The sequence below is a fragment of the Artibeus jamaicensis genome, unplaced genomic scaffold, assembly GCF_021234435.1.
Source record: "Artibeus jamaicensis isolate MK-2021 breed Jamaican fruit bat unplaced genomic scaffold, CSHL_Jam_final scaffold_847, whole genome shotgun sequence".
Lineage (NCBI taxonomy): Eukaryota > Metazoa > Chordata > Mammalia > Chiroptera > Phyllostomidae > Artibeus > Artibeus jamaicensis.
This window is the reverse complement of record NW_026522057.1, coordinates 11,178,698-11,190,984: the sequence shown is the minus strand read 5'-3', so window position 1 is coordinate 11,190,984 and position 12,287 is coordinate 11,178,698. Positions and strand designations below refer to the sequence as shown.

The following is a 12,287-nucleotide window of genomic DNA, read 5'->3' as shown; positions in this document are numbered from 1 at the left end:
AGTTCTTTGGGACTCTCTGAGCTTCCTGGATTTCCTGGAAGTCTATTTCCTTTGCCAGATTGGGGAAGTTCTCCTTTATTAGTTGTTCGAATAAGTTTTCCACTCGTGGCTATTCCTCTTCCCCTTCTGATACCCCTATAATTCGGATGTTGGAACATTTAAAGATGTCCTGAAGGTTCCTAAGCCTCTCCTCCTTTTTTTGAATTCTTGTTTCGTCATCCTTTTCTGTTTGGTCATTTTTTTCTTCCTTCTGGTCCACTCCTTTGATTTGAGTCCCAGTTTCCTTTCCATCACTAATGGTTTCCTGTGCATTTCCCTTCGTTTCAATTAGTTTAGCCTTCACATGTTCCTCTAATTTGTGACTAAAATCAACCAGTTCTGTGAGCATCAGATCACCAGTGTTTTGAACTGTGCATCTGAAAGTTTGGCTATTTCTTCATTGCTTAGATTTATTGGCTCTGGGGCTCTGAGTTGTTCTTCAGCCATGTTTTGATCTGCTTGTGCCTGTTATGTATGAGGAGCGAGCCTTAGGTGTTCACCAGGGCGGGGCTGCCCAGGTCACTGGTTTGTGACGCTGTATGTGGGAGCGGGGTCAGAGGGACAATGGCGGTCCCCTCTGCTGCTTCCCGCCGCTGGGGCCTGCTCAGTCAGTCTCATCTCACTGCTCACTCCTTCACCAGTTTATCTGTGTGCGAATGAGTGACCGCAGTCCGCCCTCAGTGGGTCCGCCCACTACTCCACACCTGGGATCCGCCCATGGCTGCTGGCGTGCCTGGGTAGCACGCCCCAGTCGGTCCGTTGGATCTTTCCTGCTCAACCCTGCTCTGCTGCTGGCTCTGCCCCTCTTACCTGTTTGGCTGAATGGTTTGTTGTTGTCAGACTTCCGTATAGTTCAATGTTCTGTGGTTTGGCTGCGTTTTTGTTGCTAAAACTTTATTGTTTTTAAATTTGGTTGTGCAGGAAGGCACAGTGTTTCCACCTACACCTCCATCTTGGCAGAAGTCTGAAATTATTTATTTTATATTGTGTCACATTAGGAGACCCATCATATCTGGAGGACCCATCGTTGGTGTTATTCAGATCCATCGCTGGATTAGGGTGATGGCAGTGTGATCCCACCATTGTCCAGTTAAAGGTGCCGCTTGTGGTTAGAAAGGAATCCGTGTGGAGCTGTGTTGGTTCCAAGTCACTGTCCATTTCCCCATCACCCATTCATTGAAATTATTAATTTTACTTGAAGTGGTGGACTAATTTACTAATTTTATGCTCCCTTCTACATTATCAGCTGGAATTCTACAAAGTGAGGCTTTCCCTTGTCGTGTAAGGCTATTAGGTTATTTGACAGAGGGTTTCTGTAGAAGCACAACAAATCTTTGATTCTTTCCCTTTAATTAACAATTTTCAAAGTGAAGAGTTGATTTCATAGTAATCTTAAGTGATTTGAGATTTTATCTGGCTTTGCTTTTTTTTAAATAGCACATGATCTCAGGAATTTTTATTGGTTCATTGTGTTTGGATTCATAACAATTACTGTTCTTCTTGATGCTCACATTTTCAGTTTTGTCCAGTGGGGACATCTTGAAGATGGCTTTTGTGTCCTTTTGTTACAACTCATTAGAATTTTAGTGTCCTTATTCTTTGGCTCCAAAAGAGCCCTGGGCTCAGCTTGTACTTTCCCTGTCACGAAACTGGAACCAGCCATTTCTCAAAGGAGCTCTGTGTCCTTTTAGTGGGGAATAAAATTTGAAACCAATATTTGGACACCTGGGTGCTCATTGTCATTATGTTGTCATTCTTTTTCAATTGTTTCAGTGAACAGAGCTAGAGGACATGTATTTTTACATGTGTTCATGTTTTTCAATTTTAACATTACAGTGTTTCACTTGATTTCTTTGACTTCATAACTGTATTGGGATGGGGGAGGAACATGTAACATGTCAGAACTTTGTAACAAAAACAGTGCCATGTATGATAACTGTAATGTTACTGTGTCAGGAGAAATAAGGACACACTCAAATTGTGTGCCTCCAGTCTTTACTGCTTAATAGGGCAGCGGTTAAACGGAAGGTAATAACTGCTGAGTGATTGTCCCATACACTTTCTTAGATATTTTTTACTGGAGCGTGTTAGTTTTCTTTTTCTTTCTTTTTTTTTTTTGTGGCCCACTTTCATACTCTACTTAATTCAGCATTATATAATTAATTGTAATAGTGTTTAGAGTAGACCCTATAATCTGCTGCTCTGAGAGCTGTTGAGCCAAGTTGTTTATTACTAACTAGAATATATAATTATTCATCAAGTGCAGCTTTCCCCCCAAACATTTCACACGCATTAACTCCTTTGTTCCTCACAACCTGGGTTGTATCCTCATTAGTACTAAAGAAGCAGACGGAGATAATATAGGCTGATAGACAGCAGAACTACCATAGAGATGGTTTATAACATGTCCATTCTGATTAGTCAGGTTTCTGTTTGGTTTGGGCGGTGCCTACAACTTACCAGTTGTTAAATAGTTTGACTCTCACCTGGAAGCAGGTTTACAGTGTTTTAAATTTACTTGGTTCAAGATACATGATTAGCAAACAATAATGTTAGTAAATGACAAAACCAGGACTAGAACCCAAGCCTTAAAATTCCTAGTCCAATTCTCTTTCTACTAGATCAACCTTTCATTAATAATAGTGGCAAGTAATCATCTATCCAAAATATTTTTATAAAATTAAATGAGACAATATTCTTTCTTTCTCTAGCAAAATAACAAAAAAAATTAATACTCATATAAAATGAGAGGGTTTTTCCCCCTCAATTGAGATATGTAAAGTCACTAGAATAGTACATGGCATATATGTGTTTGCAATTATTATTATTCTGAAAAGGTGTCCTGCATTACCTCAGATATCAAAATACTTTTGGATTAAGGGATATTTGAAATTACTAAGTATGTAATGTTACTCATAAAAACATTAGAGTCATTCTTTCGAGAAAACTAGTGTGTAATATTTCTGTGACATCAATTTATCACCAAAACCTGTATCTTTTTCTAATGACTAGGTGGTAATCTAATGTTAATGCTTGGCTTTGAACATCTTAAATTTATAAACTGGTACCTAGAATATCAAATTGTCCTGCTTTTTAAAAATCCTTTTTTATCACTATTTACATCTCTACACAGATTCACCAGGCATGCAAACTAATCTGCAGAAAATGCAAACGCCATGTGACTGACCTGACAGGTCAAGTGGTACAGGAAGGAACCAGGCGCTACAGACTCTGTAATGAGTGCCTTGCTGAAGTTGGCATAGACAGCCTCCCCATTGATTTGGAAGCTGAACAGCATCTTATGTCCCCATCAGATGGAGATAAGGATTCCAGATGGCATTTGAGTGAAGATGAGAATAGATCGTATGTGGAGATTGTAGAGGATGGGTCTGCTGATCTGGTCATACAACAGGTTGATGATAGTGAAGAAGAAGAAGAAAAGGAAATAAAGCCCAACATTAGGTAGCGGTAATGTGAACCAACAGAGTTGGCATTCTGCAGCTTATAGTGACCACCTGTATCTCTCCCTCTTTTCCATCATCAGAGACTGGTTAACACATTGTCAGACTGACTTAAAAGTAATCACCTGATAAAACTTGCATGTTTTCTGAACAGGCCGTTGTATCCACTCTGAACTTTGTTGCCCTAAAATATGTTGCTGCACTGGAAAGAAAGACCTAGATTGAGTTGGCATGATAGATGGACAATTAATCCTCTTTTATTACAGAGGAGATACCTTTCTTCTTTTAGTATTAGAAGCTCTACTTAGCAAATCTATTTCAAAGAAAATATTTTAAATAAATTGACCACAACCAAACTTTATGTAAGATAATTTCAAGGCGTTTCAAAAACACATATTGAATTTTCATAGGGAACCAGGTAAGAGCACATTTAAGAGTCAGACACCCAACCTGACTGAACTAATAAGTCATTCTATTAACTTGGGGGCCACAACCACCTATCATTTTCATAAAGCAGGAAACTAATACTTCCTAAAAGTCAAGGCAGTTTGTGAAGATGTGTCAATATAGTTCTTAACCCAAAACAAGAAAACTGGAGGTTCTTACCAGTTCCTGAGAGCAATTTCTAACATTTATGAATATTATTTATACATATTATTTATAAAGGTAATATTACTGTCTCTGATTTACAAATGAGGAAGTTAAGGTCAGAAAGTGTAAGTGGCGGGACAGGTGTCTATCTGGACAGGTTTTCATTTTAAACAATCCTCTTTCAACTATTTCTCCTCATAATGTCCCCAGAAATGGCGAAGAACTGAAGTTGCACTTTACCGAGCTGCAGTAATTATAAAAGAAGCCTATCAGAATTAGAAAGTGTGAGAAAGGAAGAAGTTAATCATCTTCAACAACATATAATATCTTGAACTAGAGTTATTCAGATAGTGCTAAGTAATGTCCCTATGGTATCTATTGACATGTTTTTATGTCGTTATTTATATGTAAACTTTATATATAAAACTATTTGAACAAGTTACGCTCTTAAACGCTTTAAACATTTTTTTTTGCTTATCTTGTATAGATAATTTTTCAGAGTAAACTTTTCTCCTGGGATACAAAGTTAAGTTTAAACTCTTACCCTGTGTGAATAATGAAACATTCCAAACTTAAGTTAATTTGAAGAAGCATTATTTTAGTTCTAAAGATAAAATCTGTATGCCAGAAGGAAAGAACTGACCTCCATAAAGGTCTCTGCAGGTTATCACAATAAAGCTTGATATTGTTGAATTTAGATAGAGGCTCCATGTATTATACGGTATTTTTAAATACAGCCTGACATACCTCAAGATGATACTTTTTTATCATTATTTTCTTATATTCTTTAATTAGTGATCATTTCTAATACCAATTTGTGGGCTAAAATGGTTCATTTCTTAAAAAAAAATTTTTATAAGTAGATGAATAACCACTTTGTTTTATGGTACTTAGCTCTGAGATTCTGAGACATTTTCAAGACTCCTCTGATGGTAAATTTCCAGTTGCTTCCAGGCTAGAGGGGGTGCATTGAGTTCACTGTTCTCCTGACATTCATGTCCTGAATCAGGAGTCTAAACAATGAATTTGTATCCCAGTGAGGGAGGGGACAGTTGTCATGTCACTACCTAGTCTCACCAGATGATGAGAGTATCTTTCAAATTTATAATCTGATTTTTAGTTGTTGGAGCCAATAGGAAAAACCTACTGATTTGAGCTTTATTCATAGAAATGAAGTAGTGCTTGCATGTGTATACTCTTAACGCACTTTATGATCTAAATGTTTTTTTATGCTCTGCTCTTCTGCATGCAAACCTTACCATACAGCAGCATGAATGCCAGCAAAGCCCACTGAACACAGTGCCACCAGCACTTGTAGAGCCTTAACAGAATAACGCTCTCTTGTAATTGTTTCTAACAGGTATTGAAGAATCCCCACAGAACAGCCCTCAGGTTCCCCAAATAGCACATCGATTCTATCATCTTAGTATCAGAAAAGAAGAACATTCATAACATGTTTGCAAGTTGTAAATAATACTCCAGTTACCATCTCCTATGTCTCTGAGTCTTTATAGAGACCAGCTCTTTTCTGGAATGAAACTGTTTATTATTGGTTTCTGAGAAAACTGAATTCTTTGGCTTTTAAATGTGGGGAAATGTTACATAGGTGTATAATCGGTTAATATAAGCCTATTTATGCAAAGGGTTTTTTAAAAAAGTAATTGGAAAATAATGGGAATTGATTAGACCAGTTTGCTCTTGCAGGAATGCTGTTTATAAGCTTCTGAACATCCTTCTAACTATGGTCTTGAGGAGTGTCTTGTTGATGGGATGAAGTTTTGCAAAAATAAAAGCATCACTGCAGTTGTGCCTAGTATCTGGGGGAAGCAAAATAGACTAGATCAGTGGTTTAAAAGATTTTTTTTTACCCTAGAAAACCATTTCTGCTAGTGAATTGTTTCATAGAGAAGCCCAACATTTAAGGAAGAAACTCTAAAATCAGAGTTGCTCTGGTTAAAGCCCCCTATGAGCCTGTCCCCTGGCGCCTTGGCAGAGCTCAGAAGTGCAGCACCGAAAACCTTGGAACTAGGTAACTTTTTCATTTCTCTTTGAGCGTTAGTTTCTTTACTATTCCTATGACTCACTGCACTTTTAAGCTGATAACCACAGGTTCTCTTAAAGCTGCTAATCAATCATCCTTATTCAGTGTTCCTCCTGTAGTTACATCATAGGACTTTAAGAACACATTTTTCAGTGTTGTATTGTTGAGTGATGAAATCAAAACAGGTACTGCTTTTTTTTGTGGCCATTCTACTGTTTAATGTATTACAAAAGTTTCTTTTTTCAATTATTTATGAGCTAAGAACTAAATTCATTAAAGTTATTTTCCCAAGTCATGCTAAGATATATCGAAATTCCCGTTTGTCTGTGTATATGTATATATATATTTTTTTTGGGGGGGGGCCTAAAGTTAATGCAGTGGAAAATCACTAAAAACAATACAGCATAAAAAGATGTGTTTAACTGGGAAGGGTGATAATAGTAGATCCTAGAGGACCAAAATTTACATTACAAATGGAAAGTTCTATGTTATTTTATATGAGTGAATCAGTATTACTATTTATCATTTATATTGCCTTTTATATTCACAAAGTATCTAATAACTTTTGTTATTCTTTACATATCTAGGAAATAGGACAGTTATTCCACATAAGTAAAGAAATTGAGGCACAGAACAGTAAAGCAGCCTACCTAAGACAACCCAATGAAACACAGGCAAAAATAGGAATTCGAATGATCCAAACTTCTGAGTCCTGGAATATCAGTGTAATTCATTGAAGTGTGTTGTGTATTACTCTATTTTATAAGATGACTTTATACAAATAAGAGTCAATTGTTTTAAAGCTGACATCATTGTATGTGATTAAATTCTATACAGAATAAATGTTAATGTAAAGTATGTGACTTTATTTACAAGAGTTTTAATGATAAAATTCAGATTATCACAAAAATGACACTTCAGCCAGTTTCTGTATATCTTGTGAAGTATAATTAATATTTTATTTTGATACAGGAGTTTCTTAACTATGTATTCACACTAATGGAGCCACAAATACACTAAGAAAAATGGGATCCACAAAGGATCTGTGCACTTCATTTTCTAACATGTCAGTCTTCTCCCTGCAGAACTTGTATAAATGCTAACAAAAAGGTGTGTTAATAATAAGCAATAAACCACACACAAAAGAAACCAAGGGACTCTTTTCAAGGCAAAATATTTTGAAGTGTACTTACTTATGTAGCATGATAAATACTTTTCCCCACCCCGTTTCTTTTTTTCACATCAGCAAAAGTCATTGGATGTTTTATCACCTTTAGAAAGGAAACCAGTGACCAGGTTAATGCCAGTCACCACTTTACCTCTGGGATTGACTAGACCATTTGAAAACATTATTACATCAAATGCAGCTTGTAAAGTACATCTAAGATTTTACTACATTTGCTTTGTTCTTTCAGATTTCTAGATATAGAAATCCATTATATAGTTTGTTTTTTTTTAAGCTTCACCTGAGGACATTTTTTTCATTGCTTTTAGAGAGAGGAGGGAGAGAGAAAAAGACAAATATCAGTTGTCTCTTGTACAGCCTAGGTATGTATGTGCCCTGAGCAGGAGTGAAACCCACAACTTCTCAGTTTGCGGGACTGCACTCCAACTGAGCCATGTGGGCCACAGCTATATAGTTTTTTGATTTTCCCACTGGGGAGATCTTTTAATCCCTAGTTGATATTATTCACAAGTACTTAATCTCTTTATTAAAGAGTAACTTTTATAAAAAGATTTTGCCCTGGCTGGTGTAGATTGAGCACAGGCCTGCAAACCAAACAACCACAGTTTGATTCCCAGTCAGGGCACATGCCTGGGTTGCAGGCCAGTTCCCAGTAGGGGATGCATGAGAGGCAACCATACATTGATATTTCTCTCTCTCCTTCCCTCCCCAAAGATAAATAAATAAAATCTTTTTTTTAAGATTTTATTTTTAGAGAGAAAATAAGACTTTAAATCTTTTAAAAATCTTATAAAAATAAGATTTTCTTTTTATTTATATTTATTTTAAAAATAAATAAAATATTAAAAAATATATAGATGCTTAGGCAAATTAGAATCTCTGGCAGATGAAGCCTGGTATAAGTATTTAAAACAAATCTTACTAGCATATTTTACATGCACAACATCTCCTATTCCAGGTTCCCCCTTTCTTCCCCATGGAAGTACTAGAGATGGGCACTCAGACCATTTCACCTTCCAGTCTATTAGTTCTGAATCCTGTCACTAAGGAAAAATTTTAAAATACAGATGCCCAGTTCAAAAATATATAAATTTTGTGAAATTACAAGATACTATGTATGTTCCTTTAACATTTTTGTTAGGGACAAATAATATGAACACTAAACTAGTAGGTAGTCTTAAAATAGCCCATTTTTACTTTGTGATGTATTTGGATTTTGATTATGGGTATTACATTCTGGAAATGCACATAGTACTTCAGACTAATAAAAAACTATTAGGAACATGTGACTGAAATATGATATCCTGAAGTTTTGTGAGCTTTTAATGTTTTTGCTTTTAAAAAAGGAACCAGAACACCGTCCAAGCCTTATGATGCTTAATTGCTACATGTTAGAATTCCATCAGTGAATTGAATTAAATAAATTTTTAAGATTTTACTTTAAAAAAAAAAAAGATTTTACTTATTTTTAGTCAGGAAGAGAGGGAGAAAAACATCCATTGGTTGCCTCTCACACACTCCCAACCAGGAACCTGGCGGGCAACCCAGGCAGGCCCCCTGACTGGGAATGGAACTGGTGACCTTTCCATTTATGGGGCCACGCCCAACCCACTGAGCCCCACCAGTCAGGGCTGAATCAAATTATTTTTTATTTAAGTTAAACATTGCACTATATAGAAATAGTACTCAAAACTAAGATGTGTTTTTTAAAGGAGATTTGGGATAAATATGGAAACAAAAAACTTTACTTCGTGAATTACTATTAAAATTATTTTTAAAGATTTTATTTATTTATTTTTAGACAGTATTTATTTTTAGACAGAGGGGAAGAGAAAGAGAGAGGGAGAGAAACATCAGTGTGTGGTTGCCTCTCCCATGCCCCTCACCAGGTGGCATGGCCTGTAATCCAGGCACATGTCCTGACTGAGAATCAAACCAGCAACCCTTTGATTGGCATGGTGGCACTCAGCCCACCGAGCCACACCAGCCAGGGCTAAATTTTGTTTTTAAATAACATCTTCTAAGTAGAGTACCGTTCTTATTGCCATGTTTAAGGTTATGTTCGCAATGCAAACAAGTATATCCCTTCAGTAGTATTGTATATACAGACACTCCCTTGCTTAGTCTCCTCACCCTGCCTGAACACACACCATATCCAATAACAAAGGCGGCACATTATTGTATAATTCAAAAAGTTTAAATGCTAAAATTAAATTAAAATATCGTGCCTTTTGTTGAGTCAGTTGATCTAAATTTTTTTCCCTTTGGAGGAAAAGATCCCCAAGGAACACAGCAGTGGAAAACGGTGCCTGTGAGCATTGGCCCTAGACGCCCCAGTGTTTCAGGGCACGTTTAAAAGTGAAAGCCCGGGTTTTACCCCCTAAGCCGTAGCGACGTTTATTCACGCTCAGGCGTGTGACCAGAAGACTATAACGGCTGCTAGACCCTCGGAGAAGCCCCGGACCTACCAGACACCCCTAACACCAGAGTCTGGGTAGTGGAGCAGGGGGTATTGAAAGCAAATTTTCTGTAGGGCGTTATTGGGAGCTCTATAAAGAGCCTACGTTTGCCAGGGATCTACTAGACGCCAAGACTCAAGTAGGCACTCGCGCCTTTCCCATTTAAAGCAGGAGAAAACTGAGGCTTAAGAAATGACCCCAAAGCCACCCGTGACTCCTTGCCTCACGGGGATTCGAGCACACACAGTGTGGAACGCCTACCACTACCTAAAACCGTCGCTCTGCTGCTGGGAGGGCTGGTCTATTTTATCCCCTCTTGGTTACAAGATTGTTACCTGCGGGACAAAGCATTTCAACGCTCTAGGCATCCCTGAAATGGCCTGCACCCCCAACCCTCTTCTCACACAACCCACAGGGCCCATGCCCCTGGCCTCGCGGCCCAGAGAGGTGGGCCCCCGCGGCCAATCAGCGCCTTTGGTGCTCGGGTGCGGAGAACGAACCCCACTCTGCATCCGTCCGTTGGCCAGATTCTGCCGCACTGTTTTCAAGTTTGCAGAGTATCCGCCTTTCCTCGTTTCTTCCGGAGTAGTAACTCTTTAAAAGATACTAACCAACAAGTTTTATGAGAGTTTCCTGACAGCCAGGTGAAGTTGGTACTATTTTGGCGAATGAAGAAACAGGGTTAGAGTGGTGAAGAGACTTGGCCAAGATCAGAGAGAAAGTCTCAAGAAGGAAATTGGAAGCAGAGGCTTTGGCTCCAATCTTTCAGGTATATATATATCCCTCCACATATTTTAAGTTGAGGCACTGATAATGACTTCGGGAAGTCACATGCAAGGCAGAGAAATGAAATGATGTCCTGGAGTAACTTTACATTCCAAGTAGAGAGACTTCCATACAGCTAATAATAATATGAAGTAGAAAGTACCAAGTGCCAGAAGCACATCCGTTTATTTCTTCAACAAATATCTTAGTATCTTCATTTGCACCCTCTTCTAACTACCCAGTTCCCTAGAGTAAATTCAGACAATTTGGGCAAGGAGAATATCATATTTGTTTTTGCATAAAAATGAATGTAAGTAACACAAATAGTCCTTAATCCAAGATGCTCATATATTTAACATTTTTACATTTATTTTAGAGAGATGGGGAGGCGGGGAGAAGGAGAGAAACACTGATGTGAGAGAGAAACATGGATTGGCTGCCTTCCCTATGCACCCCAGCTGTGGGGCTGAACCTGCAACCCAAGCATGTGCCCTGAACTGACCCAGAATCCAACCAACAACTTCTCAGTCTGCAGGACACCCAACTAAGTGAACCACACATGCTGGGCTCTGCTGATACATTTTTAAGGATAATTTTGAGATAATGCCTCTTAGAATGGAGAGGACATCTAAAATTCAGACACAGTGAAAGGAACAGAGTTGCCCTGGCTCGTGTGGCTCACCAGACTGCAAAGCAAGGGGTTGCTAGTTTGATTCCTAGTCAGGGCACATGCCTGGGGTGCAGGCCGGGTCCCTGGTAGGTGGCATGGGAGAGGCAACCACACACTGATGTTTCTCTCCCTCTCTTTCTCCTTCCCTTCCCCTTTCTCTAAAAATAAATAAATAAATAAAATCTTAAAAAAAGAGAAAGGGGGGCAGCGACCGGAGGGGAGAAGGAAGGGAATTTAAAGGGAAAAACGGGGAGGGATTTTGAAGAACAAGTATGAAAGACACAGGGATGAGGACTGGGGGGGGATAGGAGGGAGGTGGGGAGACGGGGTGGGGGGGCTGTGATGGGAGAAATAGATAAAAAAAAATACTGTACTTGAAAAATAACTAAATAAATTTAAAAAAAAGAGAAAGGCACAGAGTTGATCAATAACTAACAAATTAGCAAATAGCTGAGTGCAGGGAATGGAAAATATAAGAGAAATTCAAGAAAACTCCAGTGTGGGATTGTGGGAGGGTTGGATGATGTTAAAAAAACAAGAAACCTGGAATGTGGACATGAAAACATGACATTAGAGACCTCCCCTAAGGAGCACGTCACCAGGGGCTTGGAACCCGGAAGATCTGGATTAAACATCACTGAAAACAGACTATAAGATGAAAGGTTCAAAGTTACATAAAATAACCAGGAGCCACTTCCTTTGCTTTTTAAAGTGCTCGCTACTTAAAAGGGGAGTTGGACTGCTACCTATGTTAAGAAACTTGATGCAGCAATGTATCCATAAATTTAAAATGTGAAGTATTTCACTGGAACAGAAAGGACCCAGTATAGCAGGGATCAGGAAAGTGGGGCTGCCCAAACAGCTTCCAAGAGGTGCATTTCCAGTTCTATAGAAAAAAGACAAGATCTGCGTAACACAACAGACTGGTGGTTGCCCAGGGCTTCGAGGTACGGGAGAGATGACTGCTTAACAGTGGGTTTCTTCATCTTTTTATTCATGCATTTATTTATTTATTTTATTTATTTATTTTATTGATTGATTGATTGGTTGGAGGGGGGAAGAGGGAGAGAAATAT

General features: G+C 38.4%; 1 protein-coding gene across 8 annotated transcripts in view; it reads left to right on the top strand.

The window, feature by feature from the left end:
• The window catches only part of ZBTB8A (zinc finger and BTB domain containing 8A), a 39,000-nt gene extending 32,013 nt beyond the window's left edge, over window positions 1–6,987 (top strand). For 6 of the 8 annotated variants that reach the window (XM_053660122.1, XM_053660125.1, XM_037149800.2 and 3 more), the window contains 2 exons: window positions 3,173–3,501; window positions 5,965–6,987. In XM_053660122.1, coding sequence (XP_053516097.1) covers window positions 3,173–3,501; window positions 5,965–6,013 — 378 coding nt within the window. In that variant the 3' untranslated portion in view covers window positions 6,014–6,987. The remainder of the gene's footprint in view (window positions 1–3,172; window positions 3,502–5,964) is intronic. The other 2 variants (XR_008390635.1, XM_053660127.1) reach the window with 2 other exon arrangements.
• Window positions 6,988–12,287: the final 5,300 nt, after the last annotated feature.